At 37.9% G+C, this 21,869-nt stretch overlaps 1 protein-coding gene across 7 annotated transcripts in view; it reads left to right on the forward strand.

Moving 5' to 3' along the window:
* The window catches only part of GNB1L (G protein subunit beta 1 like), a 45,028-nt gene that overhangs the window by 12,484 nt on the left and 10,675 nt on the right, over positions 1-21,869 (forward strand). For 2 of the 7 annotated variants that reach the window (XM_075041555.1, XM_075041557.1), the window contains exons 2-5: positions 14,570-14,697; positions 14,945-15,070; positions 17,104-17,266; positions 21,071-21,169. In XM_075041555.1, coding sequence (XP_074897656.1) covers positions 14,582-14,697; positions 14,945-15,070; positions 17,104-17,266; positions 21,071-21,169 — 504 coding nt within the window. In that variant the 5' untranslated portion in view covers positions 14,570-14,581. Of the gene's footprint in view, positions 1-9,605; positions 9,705-9,863; positions 10,732-10,864; positions 10,882-14,569; positions 14,698-14,944; positions 15,071-17,103; positions 17,267-21,070; positions 21,170-21,869 lie in introns of those variants that run through there. The other 5 variants (XM_075041554.1, XM_075041553.1, XM_075041558.1 and 2 more) reach the window with 5 other exon arrangements.

Raw genomic sequence — 21,869 nt, forward strand, 5'->3', positions numbered from 1 at the left:
GGCATTTTTTTCTGCAGTACTAGAGCCATACAATGTTTTTCTTTGAAAGGTTCTTATTGTTAATACACTGAATTCTCATAAGGATAATCAAGGAAAAATTGGTAGCAAGTGTGTTAATACTGCATTGTTGATACCTGAAATATTCATATATTTTAAAGTCTGATCCATTGATAGTGAAATGGCTGCCTGTTACTGTGCATGTTACTAACATGGCATTTATTTGGAAAATGTACAACTTGGAAAATGAATTTTAAGTTTGTGTGTTTATTTTTCTTGGCAGTGAGTTTTAGTTATCTCTGAAGTAAAAAGCTATCCAGGTGCAGTGAAGCTGTATGGTGCCATGAGTACTCTAGCAGGAAGGTATGCAGGACAAGTATGCAGGAAGCTGAATCAAAGTAGTTTCTTCATGCTCCAATACTGTGTGCTACTGAGATGTCTTTGTGCTAGTTCCAAGTAGGCCAAGTTGAGAGAATGAGACAAAAGAGGGACTTTGGGCTGACCACATCCACAGATCAGGGGCCCAGAACTTGGGACATGGTCTCTGTTCCAGGCACTGCGCTTTAGTGACACCACAGATCTGCAGTGACTTCCCTGCAGGTTTGGGCATCCTCCCCATGCACCCTGTTTAGTGCCTGCCCAACTCCTGATCGCTCAGTCAAACCCTAAATATTTAGGCTACTGCTTCTTATACAGTAGCTAGCTCTTTTATTATTTATATCTTTTTTTTTTTAATTTATTTAGATATTGTTTGTTATCAGCATCAGCAGCATTTAGAGGAGACCTGCAAAGGGGGCGGGGGGGGGAGTCACTAATTCACTTTAATATAGGACACAGAAAAGTTCTTTAAAAATTAAAAAAAAAAAGTATTTTCTATGCTTTATTTTTTGAAACATTAAGCATATCAACAAAAACATTCTCTGTTTTAATTAGAGGATGTGGGCTTTGTTTACATGGAGACTTTTGAATATTTGTGTAGCTCCTCTGCTCTGGGCACAAGCTTTTAGTAGAGATACTTAACACAAGCCATAAACTGTACCAGTGCAGCTCAGGTCAGCTCATTGTGTCTGAGGAAGCTGGTAGTGCTCTGCTGTTGATGAGAAATCCAGTGTAAACAAATCCTCACTAGTGGTCTCAGAAGTGCTATTGGGAAACATGTTTGGCTTTTAATCAAAAGAAATTGAGTGTTTGGTTCTTAAGAGTATCTTTTTTTCTCTTGTTTCAGTTAAATAAATGTTAACACAAATGAAGAGCTTAAAACTGTCTGACTAAAGCCTCAGCTAATTGAGCTTTGGTTCCATGAGAGTTTTGATGTCATCGTCCTTTTTGTTTTCCAGTTTTCTCGGGAAGTACTTCGGCTATAGGGCAAAAATAAACAAAAGAAACCTTTTAAATCTTCTTCACACATTTATGCATATTTTTAGTTACTATTTACTTCTTGCAAATATATCTTGATCTGAAAAAAAGTTTCAGATGTATTGTTTTCTTAACAAAGATTTGACCTTCATCTTTATAGACACAGTTTCACTATTTTTCCTACCAGCATTTAGTTCAAAGGAGCACTTCTAAGCATGCAGACAAAAAACAGTTCTATTGTATAAAATAGAGATGTGTGTTTTATATCACGGGAGTTTAGAGAACAATGCAAAGGTCAATTGTGTTGCTTGCTCTCCTGTCACATGATGTGGGTGTGTATATGAATGCATCCCTGGAATTCCACTGTGGGATCTGCATCTTTGAAGCTGATGCTAAAATTACTGCTGAGGCTCTTCCAAAGGCGGATACTGATAGAAGATTCAATGAAATCGAAGGTCGCCAGTCTGGTAGGCGTTGAAAGATACCTGGCTATGATACTATTTCTGATTTAATAATGCGAATGGGAGGCTAGCCCTTTGTAATAATTAGGACTAATTACTGAAGAGGTGTTGACAGATGGGCTAAGAGGAAACAAACTGCCTTTATCCAGTGGCTTAGAGTCAGATTACTAGTCTTGTGTTATCTGTTTCTCAGAAAGTAGAAGCTTCAATCATTCACTAAGTCTTCAAAGGGGAAAGGGATCCTAACAATATACAGGATTTGGGATGAAGCTATGAAATACGTCTTTGACTCAAAATGGCTAAATTAATCTCCTTTCCGTAAATTATCATACTTTTAAAGTTTGAGTTACAGATGGAGAATCTGATTGTAGTACTGAAAAATACGTGAAATCAATATTGAGGACTGTCCTGTCATTATTTGTTGTTGCTGGTCCTGCTCATGGATTAATCTAAACTCAGTTCCTTGCTGTTAATTATATCAATATGAATTCTTTGATTCCGTCTTATGCCATGCTTGTTATCCACCTGAAATGGAGACATACTTAGTACTCTCACGTTCAGTGTTTGTTTTATGCAGATGTCATATCTACTCAAAAAGCAGAAAATATATCTGCCAAACTTAGTTATTTACCTTTTTAGGAGACAAGATCATGCATATTTTAGGAAGTAAACAAATTGCAATATAATTGCATTTACTGATAAATTCCTCATTGATGTAGGATTTCCTTAAAAAGTATTTCTACTCTCCTTTTGGATATAGCATCCACCAGTACATCTGCATGAAGTAAGTAGATACAATTGTCCAATATGAATGGAGTTAACAAAGACATTCAGGGGTTAATGCTTTGTCACTAGAATGAACACATAGTGTGACTTACTTTAGGCAAATGATTTAAAAGTCTAGCAACCCTCCATCTTCTCAAATGACTGCTTTTAAGTGCATTTCTTCCCACTCTCCACCATATATAGGTCCTGCTTTTCTGAGAGCCATGAGATAAATATGGTTGTATTCAATAGCATTTATAAGAAGAGGTAGCTTTCAATTATTTATTTACTTTTAACAAAAGAGGCCTTTTAATTAGTGTTTAAATATTTATAACAGTTTTATTGTGCTGTAGAATCGGTTATACTTTGATCTGGATTTTCTGGTTTGAGATAATAGGGTTGGTAAAAGTTTTCCTAATGAATTTGGTCAGAACATGACATAATCTGATTATCTGATGAAAGATTGACACTTCAGTTCCTGCCAGCATAAAAGTGCGGTACAATAGGGGGCTGTTCAGCGCATATTCAAAGGCTGGGAGTTCAAGTTCAGGTACTGCAGAATTGTTCAAAGTTTCAAATTAAGGCAGTGAAAACAGTTTTGCATTTTTCACTATTTTTGGTCAGGAGTAGTTTATGTGGATGAGAGGAGTGAAGCTTGAAGTTACAGGTGTAAACTATGTAACTCTGTTCTGTAACTTTGGTTTTATTTCTCTCAGTTTGCTAAAAAGTAGTTAGCGTTACTCCTTAAAACCTGGAGCAACTAACTGATCAGAACATTGCAGACATAGGAAACAATCAGTACTAGAAACTGGGACTTATGCATCATCAATATTCAACTGCTTTTAAATGCAGGAACAGCTTTTTATTACTGTCCCTCACATTTTAACAACTTAACTGTTTAACATATGATTACTCTTATATCAGAGCCTTGGAGATGAACATATTTAATTAATGCATCCTACGTGGTTATGCAAAATGGATATAGATTTATGTGATCAGCCTGGCATGAAAGAACAATTGTGGGTTTGTATCTAAACTGTAAGCTTAGCCTAAACTGTTAACATAAACTTTTTTTATTATTATTTGATATTCAGGTAATATTTGCCTTGTAAATGTCATTCCTGTTTGCACTGGAATTATAGTGATCCTTACTAGATTTATTGGACTAATTTGCTCTCCAGTGACTTGGCTTATCCAAATACTTATGCTGTATTGGATGGGAGTCCTAATAGACAAATGACACACACTATTAGTAATTAAGCTTGAATTTTGAGGGATATTTTGCAGCATAAAAATACTTTATTATCTGTAACTTTGACTCATGTATTTAAAAGTGATTGTCCTGGTTTCAGCTGGGATAGAATTAACTGTCTTCCTAGTAGCTGGTACAGTGCTATGTTTTGAGTTCAGTATGTGAAGAATGCTGATAACACTGATGTTTTCAGTTGTTGCTCAGTAGTGTTTAGACTATAGTCAAGGATTTTTCAGCTTCTCATGCCCAGCCAGGGCACCTGACCCAAACTGGCCAACAGTGTATTCCATACCATGTGACGTCCCATCTAGTTTAGGAACTGGGAAGGGGGGGGCAGGGATTCGCTGCTCGGGGACTGGCTGGGTGTCGGTCGGCGGGTGGTGAGCAATTGCCCTGCGCATCATTTGTACATTTCAATCCTTTTATTACTACTGCTGTCATTTTGTTAGTGTTATCATTATTAGTTTCTTCTTTCCTGTTCTATTAAACCGTTCTTATCTCAACCCAGGAGTTTTACTTCTTTTCCTGATTTTCTCCCCCATCCCACTGGGTGGGGGGGGAGTGAGTGAGCGGCTGCGTGGTGCTTAGTTGCTGGCTGGGGTTAAACCACGACAGTGATATACATAACACTAAGTCTTCCCTTTTTTCTAAATACTGAAGGGGTTCTTGGAGAAAATGTGGGTACCAAATGGTATGTTCTTTACTGAAACGCAGTTGCTTCTGTCCTTGAGAGTTCACCTGAATAAGGATTTAAAGTTTTAGTCTAATGAATTGATGCAGATTAATGTACTGTCCACATTGCTTTTTCTTAACGTATGATGTGGCATGTGAATCTCACTGGCTGTAGGAAGGGACTGTCTGTGCCTGGAGTCAGTGAGTGGAGTCCTAACCCCAGTTCTAGTGACTGTGCCACCTTGGGAGGTCACTTACAATCCCTGCCACAGTTTCTTCATCTACAAAGAATGACCCATAATAATGCTGGTCTCAGAGACGTGCTGTAGTTTACACAGAAGCAGAAACCTTCCAAAGAGAAAATGCTTTATAAAATACTGGTGTAATGAATGAATCCTGCAAACCCTTCCTCGTTTGAGCAGTCTCACCAATATCATCTAGCAGTTTGGATGGGTGTAGATCAGATCCAAAATTTGGAATTCGAAGTATGAGCTGGACACAAATAGGAATTACCTTTGGTTATTTAATATTCCTATGTTTACATCAATTTATCCTGTTTGCTATTTGCAATTTCAAAGTATATTTTTAAAATGTTATGAAACAAATGTTGAGAATATAAACATGGGGGGTAGGAAACAGGTACAATATTCTAATATAAGTGTATTGCCCACTATGGCAATGCTGGTAAAGTACTTAGTCTGTTCAATTAAGTGCAGACGTTTTTTCCTCTTCTAATGAATACATATTTTGTGAAAGTATTTTATACTTGTCTTTTTCATTCTATGAAATGTAAACTGCGTGATTAAAGTAAAAGTAAACATTTTGGAAAGCACTGTCAGAGCTCAACTTGCAGTACATTTTAATTTAATTGCCTACCTCTGCAAGGCGTCTCACTCTTGGTAAGGCATATACAATAGGGGGTTATTTCATAAGCAGAAGAAAGCATGCAGCAAGGAACGCAAGCAGAAGTTTTAAAAGTGCATGAAAAGGCAATTGCTTCATTGTGTCTTCATAAGAGTCACTACTCAGTATCTCCTCCCACCAAATGTGCAAGAACTGTGAATTTCAGGGACATTCATATTCAAAGAAACTTGAGGACTTCTGACTGTAAATGACAGTCATTTTTACTTCAAGTATGGCCAAAGCAAAATAAAATACAACACTACTAATTCCATGTATATATTTCTTCTATCAGAGTTTAATCCAAATTTAGTATTTATAGAGAAAGAAAAGAATGTATGTACTTTTGTTTTAGTTGAATCTAAGGTAACTTGATGCAAAATTAAAATGCGTCTTGTAAAACTTACTGAGATACTGAAATGAATGTAATTTTAAGGTAAGTATGAAAATGGGTTTTGGTCCCTTATTCTTTCTATCCCTTATTACCTTTCTCCCTTATTGCTGACTGTACTCCCTTATTGCTGACTGTATCAGGCCAGATCCTGAGCAGAGCTCAATGTCAATGGTACGTCTGTTTCTAGCAGCTCTGGACATGGTCCTGTACATCAGGAATCAATTGATAAGTCATTGAGTGATGTATTTTAGAAGTATAAGTTAATATCCTATAGGTTATATTTTTATTATGTAATATCATGTTACATATACATTTCCTTAATACTAAAAACTCTTAAGTTATATTTCACACTTTGAAGAAAAAAGTATAGAAGACAAAATGTCATCCAATTTGTACTGTGTTTTATGTTCCTATGCCCTGTGGGAGGAAAAGAAAAGTAATAGAACAGACAAATAAATAAATGTGGTGTTGAAACTGGCATGACAGTTTCTGCTCTTGTGCAACGGAACTGCAATCAATTTATTGTCTTCATTGGTCAAATGCCAGAATAACAGTATAATATTATACAAGAGTAGATTAATTAAAGTGTAATTAGAATAGAATAAATTAAATAATCATAAAAGTTTGTCATGGGAAAAATATGTGTTTAGAATTAATTAGTTTTCAAATAAAGTGATATTTTAATTGCTCAGAGTTACAGAATCCTTAATTGCAGACATATAATTCTGGCCCAAATAACTTCAGTTGCTGTAACAACTTGATATATTTCTTCTCTGTCAATTCTTTTTAATAGTTTGTTACTAAACAAGATTATTGCAGGAAATGTCTGCTAAAATGTCTGGAAGATGTTTAATTAAGCCCATGCTATCTGAGGACATTATTAGCTCTTGGAACCAGAAGATTTGTAGCTGATGCTGCACTACGCAGCACCCCTAATTAAGGAGGATGGGCAGACAGAGTCCCGTGGCTGACAGATTGCTATGCATGGCTGAACTAGAGGCTATTCAAAACAATCTTTTGATGGTCCTTGGTTTATCAATTTTCTGCTAGGTTACAATGATTTATCAAGTGTACAAACTTAAATTCATTTTAGGTCTGATGGTATGGCATAGAGAGACAGTTGTTTCAATATTTCTTTTCACTTATATTGTGCATTTTCTTATTCTTCAAGTTTTCAAAGTGATTAGGCATTTGTTGTCTTTTTTTTGTGTGTATGTGTATGCATTAATTTTATGGAGAGTGTGTTGCAGAGCTGAACTATTGTGGGCTCTTATGCCTGCTTTCTTTCTCCAAACAAGGCTGTCTGTGGTTATATCACTGCACTTTACCAAACAATTAATGGTATTAGAAAGTAAAACAGATGAGTGTCTTTTTCCTCATCTGCAAAATGAACCTGTTTATGAAATACTGGAATTTCATCTCTTTCAGCTGTATTTCATGCTGTATTTTATACTCCCTTATTAAAAGCTAGTGCAATGACATGTGAGGCAGGGGCTCTCATGTTTTCAGACCCCGTATTTTTGGCATAAACATATCCATGATATTTGGCTGTCTCCAAAATGTTTACTTCAGTAAGATTTGCAATGCCCAAAATGTTTAACTGTGTTAAAAAAGGTCAACCAGCTGATAGCTGAAGGCGAATATGTCAGAATGAAAGACTGAAAAAAAATTATTGGTCCGACACAGTGGGAGTATTAGAATGATTAATGTTTATGTTAATTTATGGCTTTTACATATTGATTAATAGCTTTTTGTTTCAGTGACCAAAATGTGTAAGTGGCAATGAGATCCATATGCTAACTCAATGTCTCTCAAATAATTACAATCATTCTTAGTTTTGTTCCCATGCTGAATCTATGTTTTCATAGAGAAAATAATTATTGTACAGTGACTTTTTTAAAAATTGCAGATGGAAGTATTTGAAAGTGAATCTCAAGACACAAGCCTGGGTTTCAGTATTCCTGAAGGTTACACACTGACATTTATATACATTTGTCTTGCAAAATTCATTACTTAAAATTGTAATATATTGTGGTTTAGCCTCATTCAGTTAGGGGATGCTTAGAGACAAAAAAGGTGCTAACACTGTGAGGAGCCTTTATCTGAGTGGAAATCATTAAAAATGTGTTGTACTGCATGATGGTTATTAGTCATTTTCTTTTCTGCTCCCATAAGATTTCTTGGCATATCACCAATAGCTGATAAGCAGTTTTGTCTGCTATCTGTCCATTGACTATTACAATTAAAATGTGGAAACTTCCATCATTCATTATCTAAATGTCAGAGGAGAAGGTAATTTTGGGGAGCTCCTGAGAGAGGATGAACTCCTAACTTCCCTTGAAGTCAATGGGAAATGGAGGTTCTCAGCACTTCTCAAAATGAGACTTTTGAAGTGTTTTTCTGAGCAGGCAGTCATTGTTAGTCATTAGAAATGATTTGGTGACTGTTTAGAATGAAAGCTCTGACAGCATTTAGTGTTCCCAACCTATAAAAGGAAGGATTCTTCTCAGTTGTAATGTTGGCTCTATGGCAACAGGTTTATGATATCAGTTAATAAATGATTGTATAGCTAGGTCATATAAATCATTGCATTCTCTTTGACATTGATGTGTCTCTAACTAGCAAGTTTTTCAAGCAAGAGAATTCTATCTAGAAATCTATCTACAGTATCTAGATACTGTATTTTCCAGTACAAGAACACTAATGAATGCTCCCAGTCCACCATTGTGATTTTTTTTCTTTTTTTTTTAATTATTTTTTTACGTTTTGAAGTCACATATTAAATACAAATATACATCACTGTGCTTAATCTCTACTTTGGTAGTCATAGGTAGGTAGTAGTATGAAAAATAACCAATTTAAGAGAAAGCATTTGGTTATCCTTACGCCTGAAAATTAAGAGTGCTTTATTAGTACATTTTACTCGTTAAATCAGAAATTTCTACTAATTCTAATTTCTGCTTGAAATAAATTTCTTGATTTAAAGATTTCTACCAATTTCTGATTTCCACTTGAAATAAATTATTTTTTTAAATTAGCTTTAAAGAAATCCTGGAAGTATAATGCAGTTTATATCTCAATTTAGCACCAAAGATAGCAAAGGGAGCTTTAAACTGAAAGCTGCAGTATTTGTTGACTGATGAGTGAATTTTCATGTATTCTGGGGCTCTGACCTTTGCAACGATTTGTGTAGCACTCCCACATCTCTTGATCTGTGCGGGCAGTTGCTATACAAGCTTCTACTGATTTTACTTGTGCATGTTTCTGTCTGCACACAACAGACATATCATGTGTTTTGGGGGACTGCAGCAAGAATGCAAAAAGCTGGCTGCCTGGCTTTTAATTTTGGATTTTAACCTAAGTGGCTGTTTCATTCTTCGCTAAGTGTTTTGTATGTGGTAGCTTGTTACAGGACACAAAAAGGTATTTCTTTGTACAGTCACTTCCTTTTAACCTCAGGTGCAAAGAGATTTCTTCAGATGACTATCTCGCAACATCCCTCTCTATTGCTGAGTTCTGTGTTTCAGTGTGTTCTGTCATTTTTTGATTTGTACGTGCAAAATGAAAAGCTGGGCTTAGAAATTTGTCATAACACATCTGAAGAATTATTTGTTTACCAAACCATATACCTGCTTTCAGACCTTTTGCAGTCAATAACCTATAAAAATTCACTTTTGCAGTCAGATGAGGTGAACTTTAACTCATTAAACTTCTGCAGATTTATCTGCCGTCTCTTTTAATTATGTATGGAGATACTACTCATTAAATGGGTTCTTGTAGCCCTAAACTCTTGTTCTCTGCTTCCTAGCAGTGCCATATAACCAGGCTGCATTTTGTGTCAACGAGGGATGTCTAAGATGTTTCCAAGTCCTGCTGTGTTCTGGCATAATTCAGTGAGGTGAATCAGGTACTGTTGGGACCCTCCTCACCTACCTTTGCTATTCAGGTAACACATGTACCAGCAAGGCGATAGTTGGCTGCACGAGGAAGGGCCACAGTATTCAGACAGCCGTGTTGTAAGGGTGTTTCTTGGGCAGAGGATAGTTCATAGTTTCACCACTATGAAACCCAGTTGTCTGCAGTGGGTTACAGGCTGAAAACATGGGAATATTTGGAAAGCTCATACTGCAGGGGCTGCCTGCTGTATTTTAATGCTGGAGATTGTAAATGTAATGGAATAAACAAAATTGTTTGTGTTGCACTATTAATTTGAGGGAGTCTCTTATTTCTCCCACTTCCTCTGCAGTTACAGCTAGTGACCCACTTTGAAAACACACCCGTGCTCTAGAGCTACGCTATACAACATGGCAGAGTGTCACAAAAATTTTGAGTGAGTGCAGGTAGGCACTGAAGTGCAGGCTAAAAAAGAGCTTTTGTATGAATGAAAAAGGAACAGCCTGGAAAGGGGGAAGAACAATTTATTCACATCTTTCTCAACTTGTTCTTTGCTCTGATTTTTCCTTTGGGAGGGTGGCACCTGGTAGACTAGGAATTTTCAAAAAATAACAGGGATTTTATATATCTGTTTGTGAGCACACCTGGATGTGTTGAATATTTTGCAGTAGTAATTATGTCTGCACACCTGCTGGTTTCAGTCCCAAATCAGTTTGCCAGACATGCCTAGAGAGATTTATTTCTCCTATACCTGAAAAAGCTCTTTTACCACTGAGGTTTTTACTACTCTAAATAAGCCTAAAAAAAAAAGCAGAGGATTTTTTCTTGTCTTTGCTTGAGCCATTGGTATCTCAAACTGAACTGAGTTTGTAGGGGGAGGAGGGTGTTTGGATGATATTTTAATAGCAATTTGTTTTTGCTTCAATGTGTGATAGAAATACAAGTGACAGGAGTGGGAACAGGAGAGTTGCTGAATTCTGCTGGAATTTTTCCTGTGGGAATCTGTTAATGTTTTTAATTCTCTGAGAGATTTTTCTAAGGTAATCCTTTTGACATTTACATATTTTAAATGACTCTCATTAAATAAAAGCTTAACTTTTTAATATCGAATGCTGAAGTGATGATACTGAAATACCACTGCATAGACGTTCAAATGGTTTGAAGATGATTCTAATTGCAACCTAAACAAAGTAAGTTTTGTAAGGGATATTAATAGTGAATTGTTCTTTAAAGTAATGTAATTTTGAAGGAAATTGAATTGTTCTGGCATTTAGTAGAAGCAATTTTTTAGACAAAACCCTTTTTAGTACCTAATGTGTGGTATGCATAGCCATTTGCTTATTGAAACACTAATTTGAACAGCTGGGTTTTCCACTCCTTGCTCACATAGCAAATATAATCGATGCAGGAGCCCAACGGTTTGCAGAGCACCTTGTGAAAAATACTTCTAGTTGTCTGTATCATATCAGAGTGTAGCTGAGACGCTGCAGGAAGATGCTGTTACCAGCACAGGGAAGGCTGGAAGAAATAAAAAGTGGATCATCTTTTAAAAAACAAGAGCATGATGATGTGTTGCATCTCTTACTGGTGATACCCTCTTGCAAACAAATAATGCCATAAGCAAAATGATTCCTATCTTTTAACATACTTTCATAGGAGGCAGGAGTCATAGCATGAGGATATCTCAGGGACAAACATATGGTCTAGCCCTAAGATGCTTTTAAATTAACTTTCTTCTGTAGGTTACACTTGGCTTGTTCAAGCCCTTGAGCCAGACTTTGCTCTCAGACCAGCCTAAATACTAAGAAAATTCATTTAATTAAATTTGTTGCAGATATCCCCAGTTAACAAGAACAGATTAGTCTCCCTGAGGCTAGATGGAGTTAACAAGAAAATAAATGTTGTGCTAATTAGAGAACTCATTTTCAGACACCTGGGGTGAAACTTTAAAAAGTACTAGAGATTTAGGATTGAAAATTCATTTGAAAATGTGTCTTAGGCTTCTAAATCACTTGGGCACTTTTGAAAAATTTACCTAGGGGCTTTTACCATCGCACAGTTGTCATATTTAGTATGCTTGTAACTGGTTAGCAAAGCATGGTATAACCATTATCTATTAGTATCGGTATGCCACAATGTATTTCATTATGCCTGTAAGTAAAATAGAGATATTGAGCTACCTGGTGAGTTGAAAGTAGGCTAAATGACATTTTTGTGAGGATGCTTATGTGTCAACAGGAACAGATGGATGCTTTCTTGGAGTTTTTAAGGCACTGGTGCACCAAATTTCCATCTATTTGCAACCTCATGGGACTTTCTGTTGACTTAGGTACTTAAGAACTTTTAATTAAATCTTGGTCTTCAGTGACTTGTCCAAGCTCATGGATGAAGAAGACAGCACAGATGCAATTTTATAGTTCAGCACTTGCTGGAAGAAAGATGAGACACTTAATGCGGTCACACTGTCATTCATCTGCTGAGTCATGATAGGAAGTAATAAGGAGTCATCTCGTAAGCCCAATAAAAAATGCCATAGGTTTAATATTAAGCCAAATTTCCAGATTCATGTATCTGATTAGCAAAAAAGCAAGCAAAGAACCAGGCTCCAAGGAGAAAAAAGTCACTTCATTTGCTTACAGCTTGAAAGTATGTTTTCAGTTGTTTTTTTTCCTGTAGCCAGTCTGAGGATTTTTCTGAAATATTGTCCTTGTAAAGACATGCATTAGTAGCGTCTGTTTCATGCCAGGTAAAACCATTCCCACAGCCACGCACACACTTGCTGTCTGTCAGCAAAAACTTCTGTGTCAGTAATTAGAAAAATGCTATTAAAAACCTGCCTTGTAATCCCAGATAGCCTCTGGGTTTACTCAGTTCTATTTTGTCTTCCTTGCTTAGTGCAGTAACCTAGGATCATTCCACCGTGAAGAGGAACCCAGCTCCTCTGCAAGCCGCCTAGCTACTATTTTATTTACGTGGTTCTACAAAGTGTCATTTTGAGGACAACAGCATACAGCTGTAGTGTCCCAAAGAGGTGACCTTTTGTGACAAAATCCTCAGTCTAACAGGTTTATAACAGAGGTGAAGCGTGTTACAGACAGGCACTTGGGAGCTGGATCTCACCATGGGGGCAAACCTGTACATCGTGTAATCATCTGAAAATTTACTCCAGCCTGTCATGAGTCTAGATCATCAGACAACATCATAAAACAGATGAGTCAGGGCACTAAAACATGGAAGTTATCCACTGAGCTCATTATTTTCATACCTAATTACGCAGTGCTATTGAGGGAGAATTGCACATTATGCTGAAGAATCCTGTTTCATCACTAGTCCTATAAGATAATTGTGTTTAGTTAGGACCTATAGATACCATGGTGATTACTGATCTATAAACACTCAAGGTAGACCTGCAAATGAGGTGCAATAGCAAGTGCATCCATTAACACAATCAAAAGCTGATACTGAGGTGAGAGAACAATTAAAAGTTGAGCTGTTTTAATTTACCTTGTAACTTGTAGCTCTAGCGCTCTGTTCTGACTTTGTGCAATTCCTCTGCTGTGAACCAGCAGGCAGAAAAACACCTGATGATCTTCCCTTACTGAATTTGGAAAACTTCTTGTTTAATCCGGTGTAATATATGCATGAATGGGAAAGAGTGATGAGAGTTGACATCTGTAGTGGCAAAAGCTGTCCTTTTCTGTACGAGGTCAGGTCAGAAAGGAAGAAGCAGAAATACAAGCTTGGCTAGTAATGTCACAGATAAAGCAGTAAAAACTTTTCATGGTGAAAATATTTCTTGTAATGCATATTATAACACATTTTCCAATGAACTGCAAATTGTACTTACAGTCAAAGAAGCTGCTGGCTACCTTGTCCCAGCACAGGTCTGGGGGGTCATTTACAGCAAGTCAGAACACAGAAAAGTCATCCTTGTCCTTCTTTGGCGCTTGTGCGCAGCTGCCTGCAAAGGTGTTAATGTGAATGGAAATACTTGGTGAAGGTGCCAGATCAGTAAGACTGTGCCTAATCAGATCACACAAACTATCCCTGTGAGTTCATAATGAATTGTCCTTCATGTTTCCCATGTTAGACAGGGCAACATGTTTCCCGATATACTTGTCCTGTTCTTTCCTGACTTGGACCACATTTGAACTGATGAAATAAAGCTGAAAGCATCCATCTCTCTTTTTACTGATCCTTTGGGGAATACAAACCCCTTGGAATAAAATGTTTAACACAGTAGTCACTAAGTTAGTGTGAAATACTGCATTTCTTTTTTTTCAAGTAACTGTGCTTGGAACCAAAAATTCAAACACTTGGGAGTAATGGGATTCTTGTGTAAAAATGATCATAACTCTAATCTCATCTGAAATTCTTTTCAGTTGGTATGTTCACTGCAATGCTTTTCTGTAAATGGTTGTGAGTGGAAAGCACAGAAGTAGTATTTTTAGAAGGAGGAAGGGGAAAGACTTGCCAAGGGGCTAAGTGGAATGATAAATTGCTTGCCCACTGAAATTATGGGTATCCAGTTTCTTGCATTTTGTAGCTCTTCCTTTTTGCAGCAGGGAGAACAGCTGAACAATTTTGTATTTACAAGTGCACAAGAGGTGCATACACACAGCCAGCTCAGTACTTACCTTGCTTAAAAAGGAGTGCAGCAAAAAAGCAGATTTGACAGCTGCTTGATCACTTGATGTTATGAGGAAATACTTTACACTGAACTGTATGGCAAAGAGAAATAGTATCCAATAATGATAATTCAAAGAGGAAAGTGACTAGGAAAAGCAAATGTCCTGATCAGAATATATTTCAAGTTGCAGTTTCACTTTAGGCTGCCTTACCCTCTGTGGCATCTGTGTCTTCTCCTCACTCCCCCAGTTCATTGCTCGGATGGCTCTGCCACCTCCGGATCCACAGTTTGTTCTCAGAGGTACCAGTGCTGCAGTCCACACTCTGCATTTTTCCTGTGGAGGCCAAGAACCTGACATCCCCACTCTTTTCTCTGGGTAAGTAAACCAGGATTTCTGGCTGAGCTGAACATTATATGGACATTTCCTTTCAAAACAAAGTGTATTATTTAGATAAATTATATCTGGAGAAAACAACAAAATGCATGGTTGGTGAATGATGGGTGTGTTATCTTTGTACATACAACTTCAGTTTTGAGGGGGGGTGGGGGGAAGGAAAAGTATCAGACTGTCTTATCAGACTGTATACAGTGGTCACACTAAAAGCATCTGTTCTTACTGCCAGGTCTGAGAATGGGTTTATCCATGTCTGGAACCTGAAAACACACAGAGTGGACACAGAACTGGATGGCCATGAAAGAAAATCTGTCTACTGCGTGGAGACAATTGGTAGTAAAAACAGGCTCCTCAGGTTAGCAAAGCAGGCAAAAAACAGTGAAATTATTCTTGTTTCTATGATGATTGAAGAAGGAAAAAAAAGAGAGAAAAAAAGGAATCTCTTATTTCTGGAGTCACTGAAAGTCTCTCCAACACGTACGGAAATGTACAGAAGTAAAAAATACAGAAAAACTGTAGAACAAAAAGTGGGGAAAATGATACTATTAGTTTCTTTATGATATGTATGTGACAACATCGCAACTTGGGGTCCATAGTGTCTTTATTACTGCATTGAGATTGGGTGAGGTCTTTGGATAAAGGAAATACACTTGGATTTGAAGTTGACAGATGCTTCACAACTGGTTCTCAGGGAAGATCAAAATTGATACAAAGAGTTTATAAAAAGGGGGAAGAGGGAGAAAAGCTAAGGAAGGAAGTGAAGAATTGGAGAGGGAGAATGGAAGACTGAAAATGAGCAAGAATGTCAAGTCGCACGCCTTTGTTGCAAAATATCTTCTGGTCTCGTTTAGCAGGGGAAGGTTGGGAAGATTTGTGTACTTTGGATTAGACAGGTGATCTAGTGTAGATGCCAAAGTGTCGGTATGACTAGGAGGTGTTCTGACATGTTTATCTAGAGAAGACATCTCTTATAATATACAGTGGAACTCATTAGCATTTATATTTGTTATCTGCTTAAGTACAATTATCATCACTCTCCCCCATAAAATCATATTGAATGAGCATTGTTTGTATAATTATAGAGTTTTTTTCATACCTCTATTTTTGCTGTATATTTATAATAGTTCACATAGCAGTGCAATTTTTAGGACAGCAGTTACCTGTATTTTTTGTTTCTCTGTTCTAAAGCTAAATCGCAACAATTTCTTGCAGTACCACGTTGTTTGTATGCCCAGTGCTATAAATGTTTTGACAGTTTGTCACTCAGCTGAACAGCAGATGGGAGTTTCTGTATTGATGTTGAAGAAGTCCCAACAGTCTGTAGATTTGCATCTGCCTCTGTTTTGGTTTCATACTTCCATCAGGTGATACTGCTAATTAAAATAAGAAATGGATAAGGGATTTTTGATGACTCCTTGTCCCAGGTGATAACATGAGGACACGTCCTGTGCTACTGTAGTTTGTGGGTTGGAAGCTTCTCCACAGTGGTACTTTGTTCCAGACCCAGTGGGATCACGTAAATACGTAGCCAATGCATGCTGTGCCCTTTGTCTGGCCTCCTTGGTCTTACTGTCTGGGACCAACACACAGGCTTTTCTGCAGGACGGAGAGGTATGCAGAGGAGTCTCTGCGTGAGCTGCACTAGTACATCAGTGATGCAGCCACTGGTTCTCTGGTTTTGGACGGTTTAACCCCAGCGTTTCATTGTTTAATTCCTGCTACTCACTGCACTGCCAGTCCCTCTCCTGTTGTGACTCTGTGCATACGCAGCCATAACAGTCTTCTGTGCCCTCCCTGTGGCTGTGGGAAGTTGGCCACTGAATAACTGTAGCTTTTTATTTACCTTTGATGCAGTCTTTGTTGTCTTGCTATTTGTCTTCTAGCTGTCAACACGCCTGACATTTCTAGTTCATTCCTAGGGTGAAAGAGTGTTAAATGTGTTACTCTCTGGATACTTTTGTTTCCTTTTAAATTAGATCTAATCAATGGTAAAATGTGAGTATTTTTATTATGAATATGTTCAAATACTCATGAGACTTCATAAACACATATGCACATAGAAATAGCATAACTGTGTTTGATCAAGCCTCTCTTCACAAGGAAACGTGGCAAAGAGTGACTGCAGTGCATCTGACTGACTCTCGGGTCCTCCCTCCTCCCGGTAACTTTTGAAGCTATTGGCCAGTTTTGCAGTCAGCAGAAGGGTGGTGGTCTCGGTGATACTGAGTTCCCACACGCTTCATGAAAGACCCAATTAATACCCCACAGAAGCTGTACTAAGCTCACTCCTTTACTGCCTGTTAAAGACCCAACATTGAGATACTAACATGCAGGAAGTCAGGCTTTCTCAGACCTGTGGCTCATGGGTAACTTGTTTTACTGTAACAGTCAGGGTCGTGACCAGAGGATCTGCTTGTGGGATTTAGCAGAGGGACGTACTTCGGTGACGGATTCTGTCTTCACGGAGAATGTGGGATTCTGCAGATGCTCTCTGTTAAAGGTGGCACAGGGACGCTGGCTAGTGGCTATGGCAGCCAAGGCCCTGGAGGAGGTAGGTTAGGTATCTCTTTTTCTGGTGCTTGGGAGATTGCTTTTGGTTTTGAAATGAGATAGTTCAGAAGGGGAAACGTCATTGCTCTCAAATTCTCTGCTCAAGAGAGGGCAGCACAAGGAACATTTGGGGGTTCCAATCACTAATTTTACCTGCCAGAAAGATGACTGAATTATATAACTTATGCTCTAATAACTAGGATACCACCCCAAGATTTTTCTGACATTGAAGTATTTGCAGCTGCTGCTGGTCTTTCATGTGCAGGAGTTTTGAAAACTCTTCTGGTGCTGCTGAATACTGTTAAAGGGGAACAAGAGTCCTTCTGGGGAACTAATGGTCAGAAAGTCTGTCATCAGATGGAGGTACTCATCTTCCATCTGAAGCTGAAAGTCGTGTTTGGTGAGAGAAGGGGAGGTGAAGGTGATTTGTAATGCGATATGTGGTCTTTCACCCGAGGCTAATTCTTTAACTGGTACTTTGGCTGGAAATACTTGAATTACTATTAGCGGCCAAAGGTTTGCTCAGTGTGAGATAATTGTAGGGTCCGTTTCAGTTCCTACTGGATAAGTCCACATCTAATACCCATTATCGCAGCAATCACTGACTGACAGCTTTGTTGGCAATTTCCACCTTCTGCTGTGTAGAAATCGTATTTTTGTTTTCTTTGAAGGACTATTTGAGGACATCACACAAAAATAAATTATTTCAAATACTTCACATCAAAATACCAAAAATATGAAAACAGAAAGAAGTGGCATAAATATGAAAAGATATATTGTAGCTAATTGCAAATTGTTCATGAGCATAAAAGGTCACATGCTTTTCTGGACTATAGGATGCGGTATCTTGAAACTGGAAGTTGCATATTTTATATACGAAGTAATAAGTGGAAATGGTGCCTGTATTGCAAGAAAATGTGAACTTTTTATTATTCAGAAGTTAAGCACATATTTAAGTACTTTGTTGGCTCACAGCCAGAATGTTCAGCCTTTTACAGAACTGAATAAGCCTGTAAACACAAATGCTGTACCAGTAAATACAACCATTCTAAGTCCCCTACATTGTTCTGATCAAACAAAGAACTCTCTCCATTTTACAGCAGTGCTCAATAATATTTAAGTTAAACAAAATTGACATGTGCATTCTTGTGTCAGACGGAGAAGAATTTTTGTGTCAGGCAAAGAGTACACACACACATTCTGGTAATGAAGAATTAAATAATTGTCTGATCCAAAGAGAAGCCATTTACCCCAATGTCTCTTACAACTCATCTCTGTTTTATTTTCATTTGTTTGCTTGGGCCCTGCAAACTGATAATGATTTGCTGTCTCCTAAGGTAAGAGTTCCACTCTGTGTATGAACCTTTACATTAGAACTGTGTCAGGTTTCAATAAATTCACGTAAGCTCCCATAATATATAGTGCTTCCAAATAGGCAGCACTGTGTGAGACACAGTACATTTGCAGCTTATGATTAAAATTAAGACTTAATAAGTGTTTATGCTTGGCTGGTACCCAAAAAAAGAGTAATTTTGTCTTAAAGCAGGTTCAGTCCATAAATAATGAGATCTGAACAGGCATTTATTTGTTCATGATTGCATTTAAATCACCAATTATGAGTTACACGCACTTTTCTTGCCAATTTGCCAGAAACATGTTAAAAGCTTTATTAATGTGAAAAAGAAAAAGGGTGTGTTTCCTTGTGGCCAGTTTTAGCCACCCAGGAACACTATTAACCTCAGGCAAAGGCAAATCTTTCTCCTATTAAGCAAAACCAATATAAACACAGAATTTCAAGTTTTAGGTTACAGTTGTCAAAATATATGAAATAGTATTTATTTCTAACGCTCAGTTGCCTCTAATGCAGACAGTCTCTGGAACTGTCAATCTAGCATAGGCAGCTGATGCCTGCCTGCCTTCTGCAAAAAGCTTTCCCTTCTTTGTGTTCTTTGTCCTTTGCAAGCCCAACTGTAGCCCTTGTACCAGTTCATCCGTTTTGAATCAAAGTAAAGCAAAGGAGGGGTTTTTTTGTCTTTTAACCTGCAGAAGTGCATTTATCACAGTGCACTTATCCTTCCTTATTATGTAAAAGTTGCAGTTTCAGTCTTGTCTAGGAGGCAATGCCCTTTGGAGAGCCAGTGATGAAAGACACAAGAATGAGAGCGGGTCATCTTCATATAGCCCATTTCCTGCAACAGCTAACTTGGTCATTATGTTGATAGCAAGAACCCTGCCAAGAGAAAAGCATCTTTTGTTAAGAGTGTAGCTCCAAAGAACCAGAATTCCCAGATGATCAAACTTTGGGCTGTTCATAGGTTTGGTCTACATATCGGATGTCTCTTTGCTGTAGTCACCATTCCTTAAATCTGGAGAATAGTTTCCTGCTGCATTGCTAAGTGGCTTTAGAAAGTGTTCCGTATGTTGTGTTTAGTACATTGTCGACTTGCAGTCCTAGAGTGCAGCTGGCTTTTGGCAGGCTAGCTGACAACCTCTAGAAATAGGAAGATGTTCTGGCAAGCTTTGAACTAAAGGTATGGGATTGGAAAGCCATCACAGCTGCTGTGGTCTTGATTGATGGCTCCCAGAGGAGCCATATTTGTGTAATACCTCATCTCAGATGCTTAAGGAAATTCGCATGACTGGGGCTGTCCAACAGCACTGCTGGCCTTTTGCACATTCTGACATAGCCTAGAATGGCTGGTAATGCTGGATTTATCAAATGTTTGAAGTCCCTTAATTTTATAAGATAACGCAGACCATTGTTTATGTAATTAAAATAAAAGATCACCTTAGTGATTAAGTATACATTTGAGAAACAAGCGCTGTTCCTGGCACCAAGTTTTTGATACCTAAGAACTTCTATTTCTCCATAGTTCCAGGCTTGAGAATCAGCCCAGAGTGAGGCACTTCCGTGTCAATCAAGAGACTCAAAACCTTCCAGTGCCAAATTGCAAAGGCAGACTCCCTTGATCTTGCCTGCCATCATCCTGAGGTGGAAATGAGCTACTACTTCCTTGGCAGGGGAAAGACTTGCCCAATGCTAAAATAAATAAATAAATAGATAGATAGGTGGATAAATAAATAAATAATCATCGTATCCATAATTCATTACCACCAGTGCAAGCGCAACAGTGGAAGCTGCTATGTAGACAGAGAGCAGGTGTTTAACACAATATTGTCTGACCTTGCTTTGAATAGGGTCAGACAATATTGTGTTAAAAATACTGGTATGCCATCACTGCTCCAGCCTGCATTAGCAGATAATTCTGGGCTTGCTCTTTGTTAGTGCAGTCAGCCAGTAAATAAAAAAAATCCACCTTAGGTATATAGATATATTGCCTACATTTCCACACAAGCTCTTTGTTAACATGACAGAACAGAGGAGACAATGCAATTGTCCACAAGTGAATATAACAAAAAAAATAGCAGCAGAGATAGAAAAAGGGGAAAGGGAGAGGAATAGGGAAGTGTTTTCAGATTAAGCAGTCTGCAGTATTATCTAGTGTATGCACAATATCATCTACTGTATGGAAAGAAGACTATAATACAGATTAAAAACAAGAGTGGAAGAAGAAGAAGTGTTCATTCTAGCAGTTTTTTCTGGTCTTTCCTAAAACAATGCATTTATTTAGATAGCTGTAGATTCCCCTACAGCTCCAACTTCACATGCATTCCTCAGTTTCCTCCAGACAGTTTTTACTGGAAGAGCTTATACTAGCCTTAAATCACCTTAAAAGACTTGTGTTTTTAACAGCAGAATTTTGACCTGGAGCCTGACCAAATACTCTTGTTTTCCTGATGTCAGGTTCAGGTTTTGGAGCTGCCATCCAAGACGTCAGTCTGTACCTTGAAGCCAGAGGTGGGTGCCAAGCTGGGCATGCCCATGTGTCTGAAGTTATGGCAGGTAAGGCAAGAGTGCCTGCTAATTGTGAAATGTTTTCCCTGTGATTCATTTTATATGAAGCACATGAATCTTTCTTCACTTAGATTTTGATTTATTATCAAACCAATCAAGTAATTATACTATTAAAGGGGGGAAAGATTTGTGAACATCCTTAATGTAACTTTCAGAGCTTTCCAAGCTTTAATGGAAGATTTGCAAATGCTATGGGAAAGCTTTGTATCCTTAGGATAGATACAGTTTTTGCATCAATCAAGAAGAAAATGAGTGACTTGCCAAAGCCAGTTGTTTGATATGGTTTCTCACTGCATTAAGAATGATGAGAAACGACTGGGTTACTCAAAAATAGTGATTTTAATGGCAGGTTACATTCACTTCAATGCCCTTAGGACAAGGAAGCACTCTATGAACATTTCTATTCCAGACATACAATAGGAACAAAATATTTATGGTGGTATTGACTTTGGACAAAAAAGTAAATAAAAGCAGTTAATGAAAAAAACCCCACATTTGCAGAGTCTTCAGCAAATAATGTTTATGGGGTGCCAACAGTTAAAGACAAGTAATACAAAAAGGTGGCAGTAGAGGGAGGATGGAATTTAGGTGATTGGCTCTAAATCTCCAAAGAATTGATGGCAAAGCTGATTCCCAGTTTAACCCCCTGACCACACACTGTTACAGGTTTGCAGTACCATCCGAGCTG

This window comes from Buteo buteo, chromosome 11 (assembly GCF_964188355.1).
Source record: "Buteo buteo chromosome 11, bButBut1.hap1.1, whole genome shotgun sequence".
Classification (NCBI taxonomy): Eukaryota; Metazoa; Chordata; class Aves; order Accipitriformes; family Accipitridae; genus Buteo; species Buteo buteo.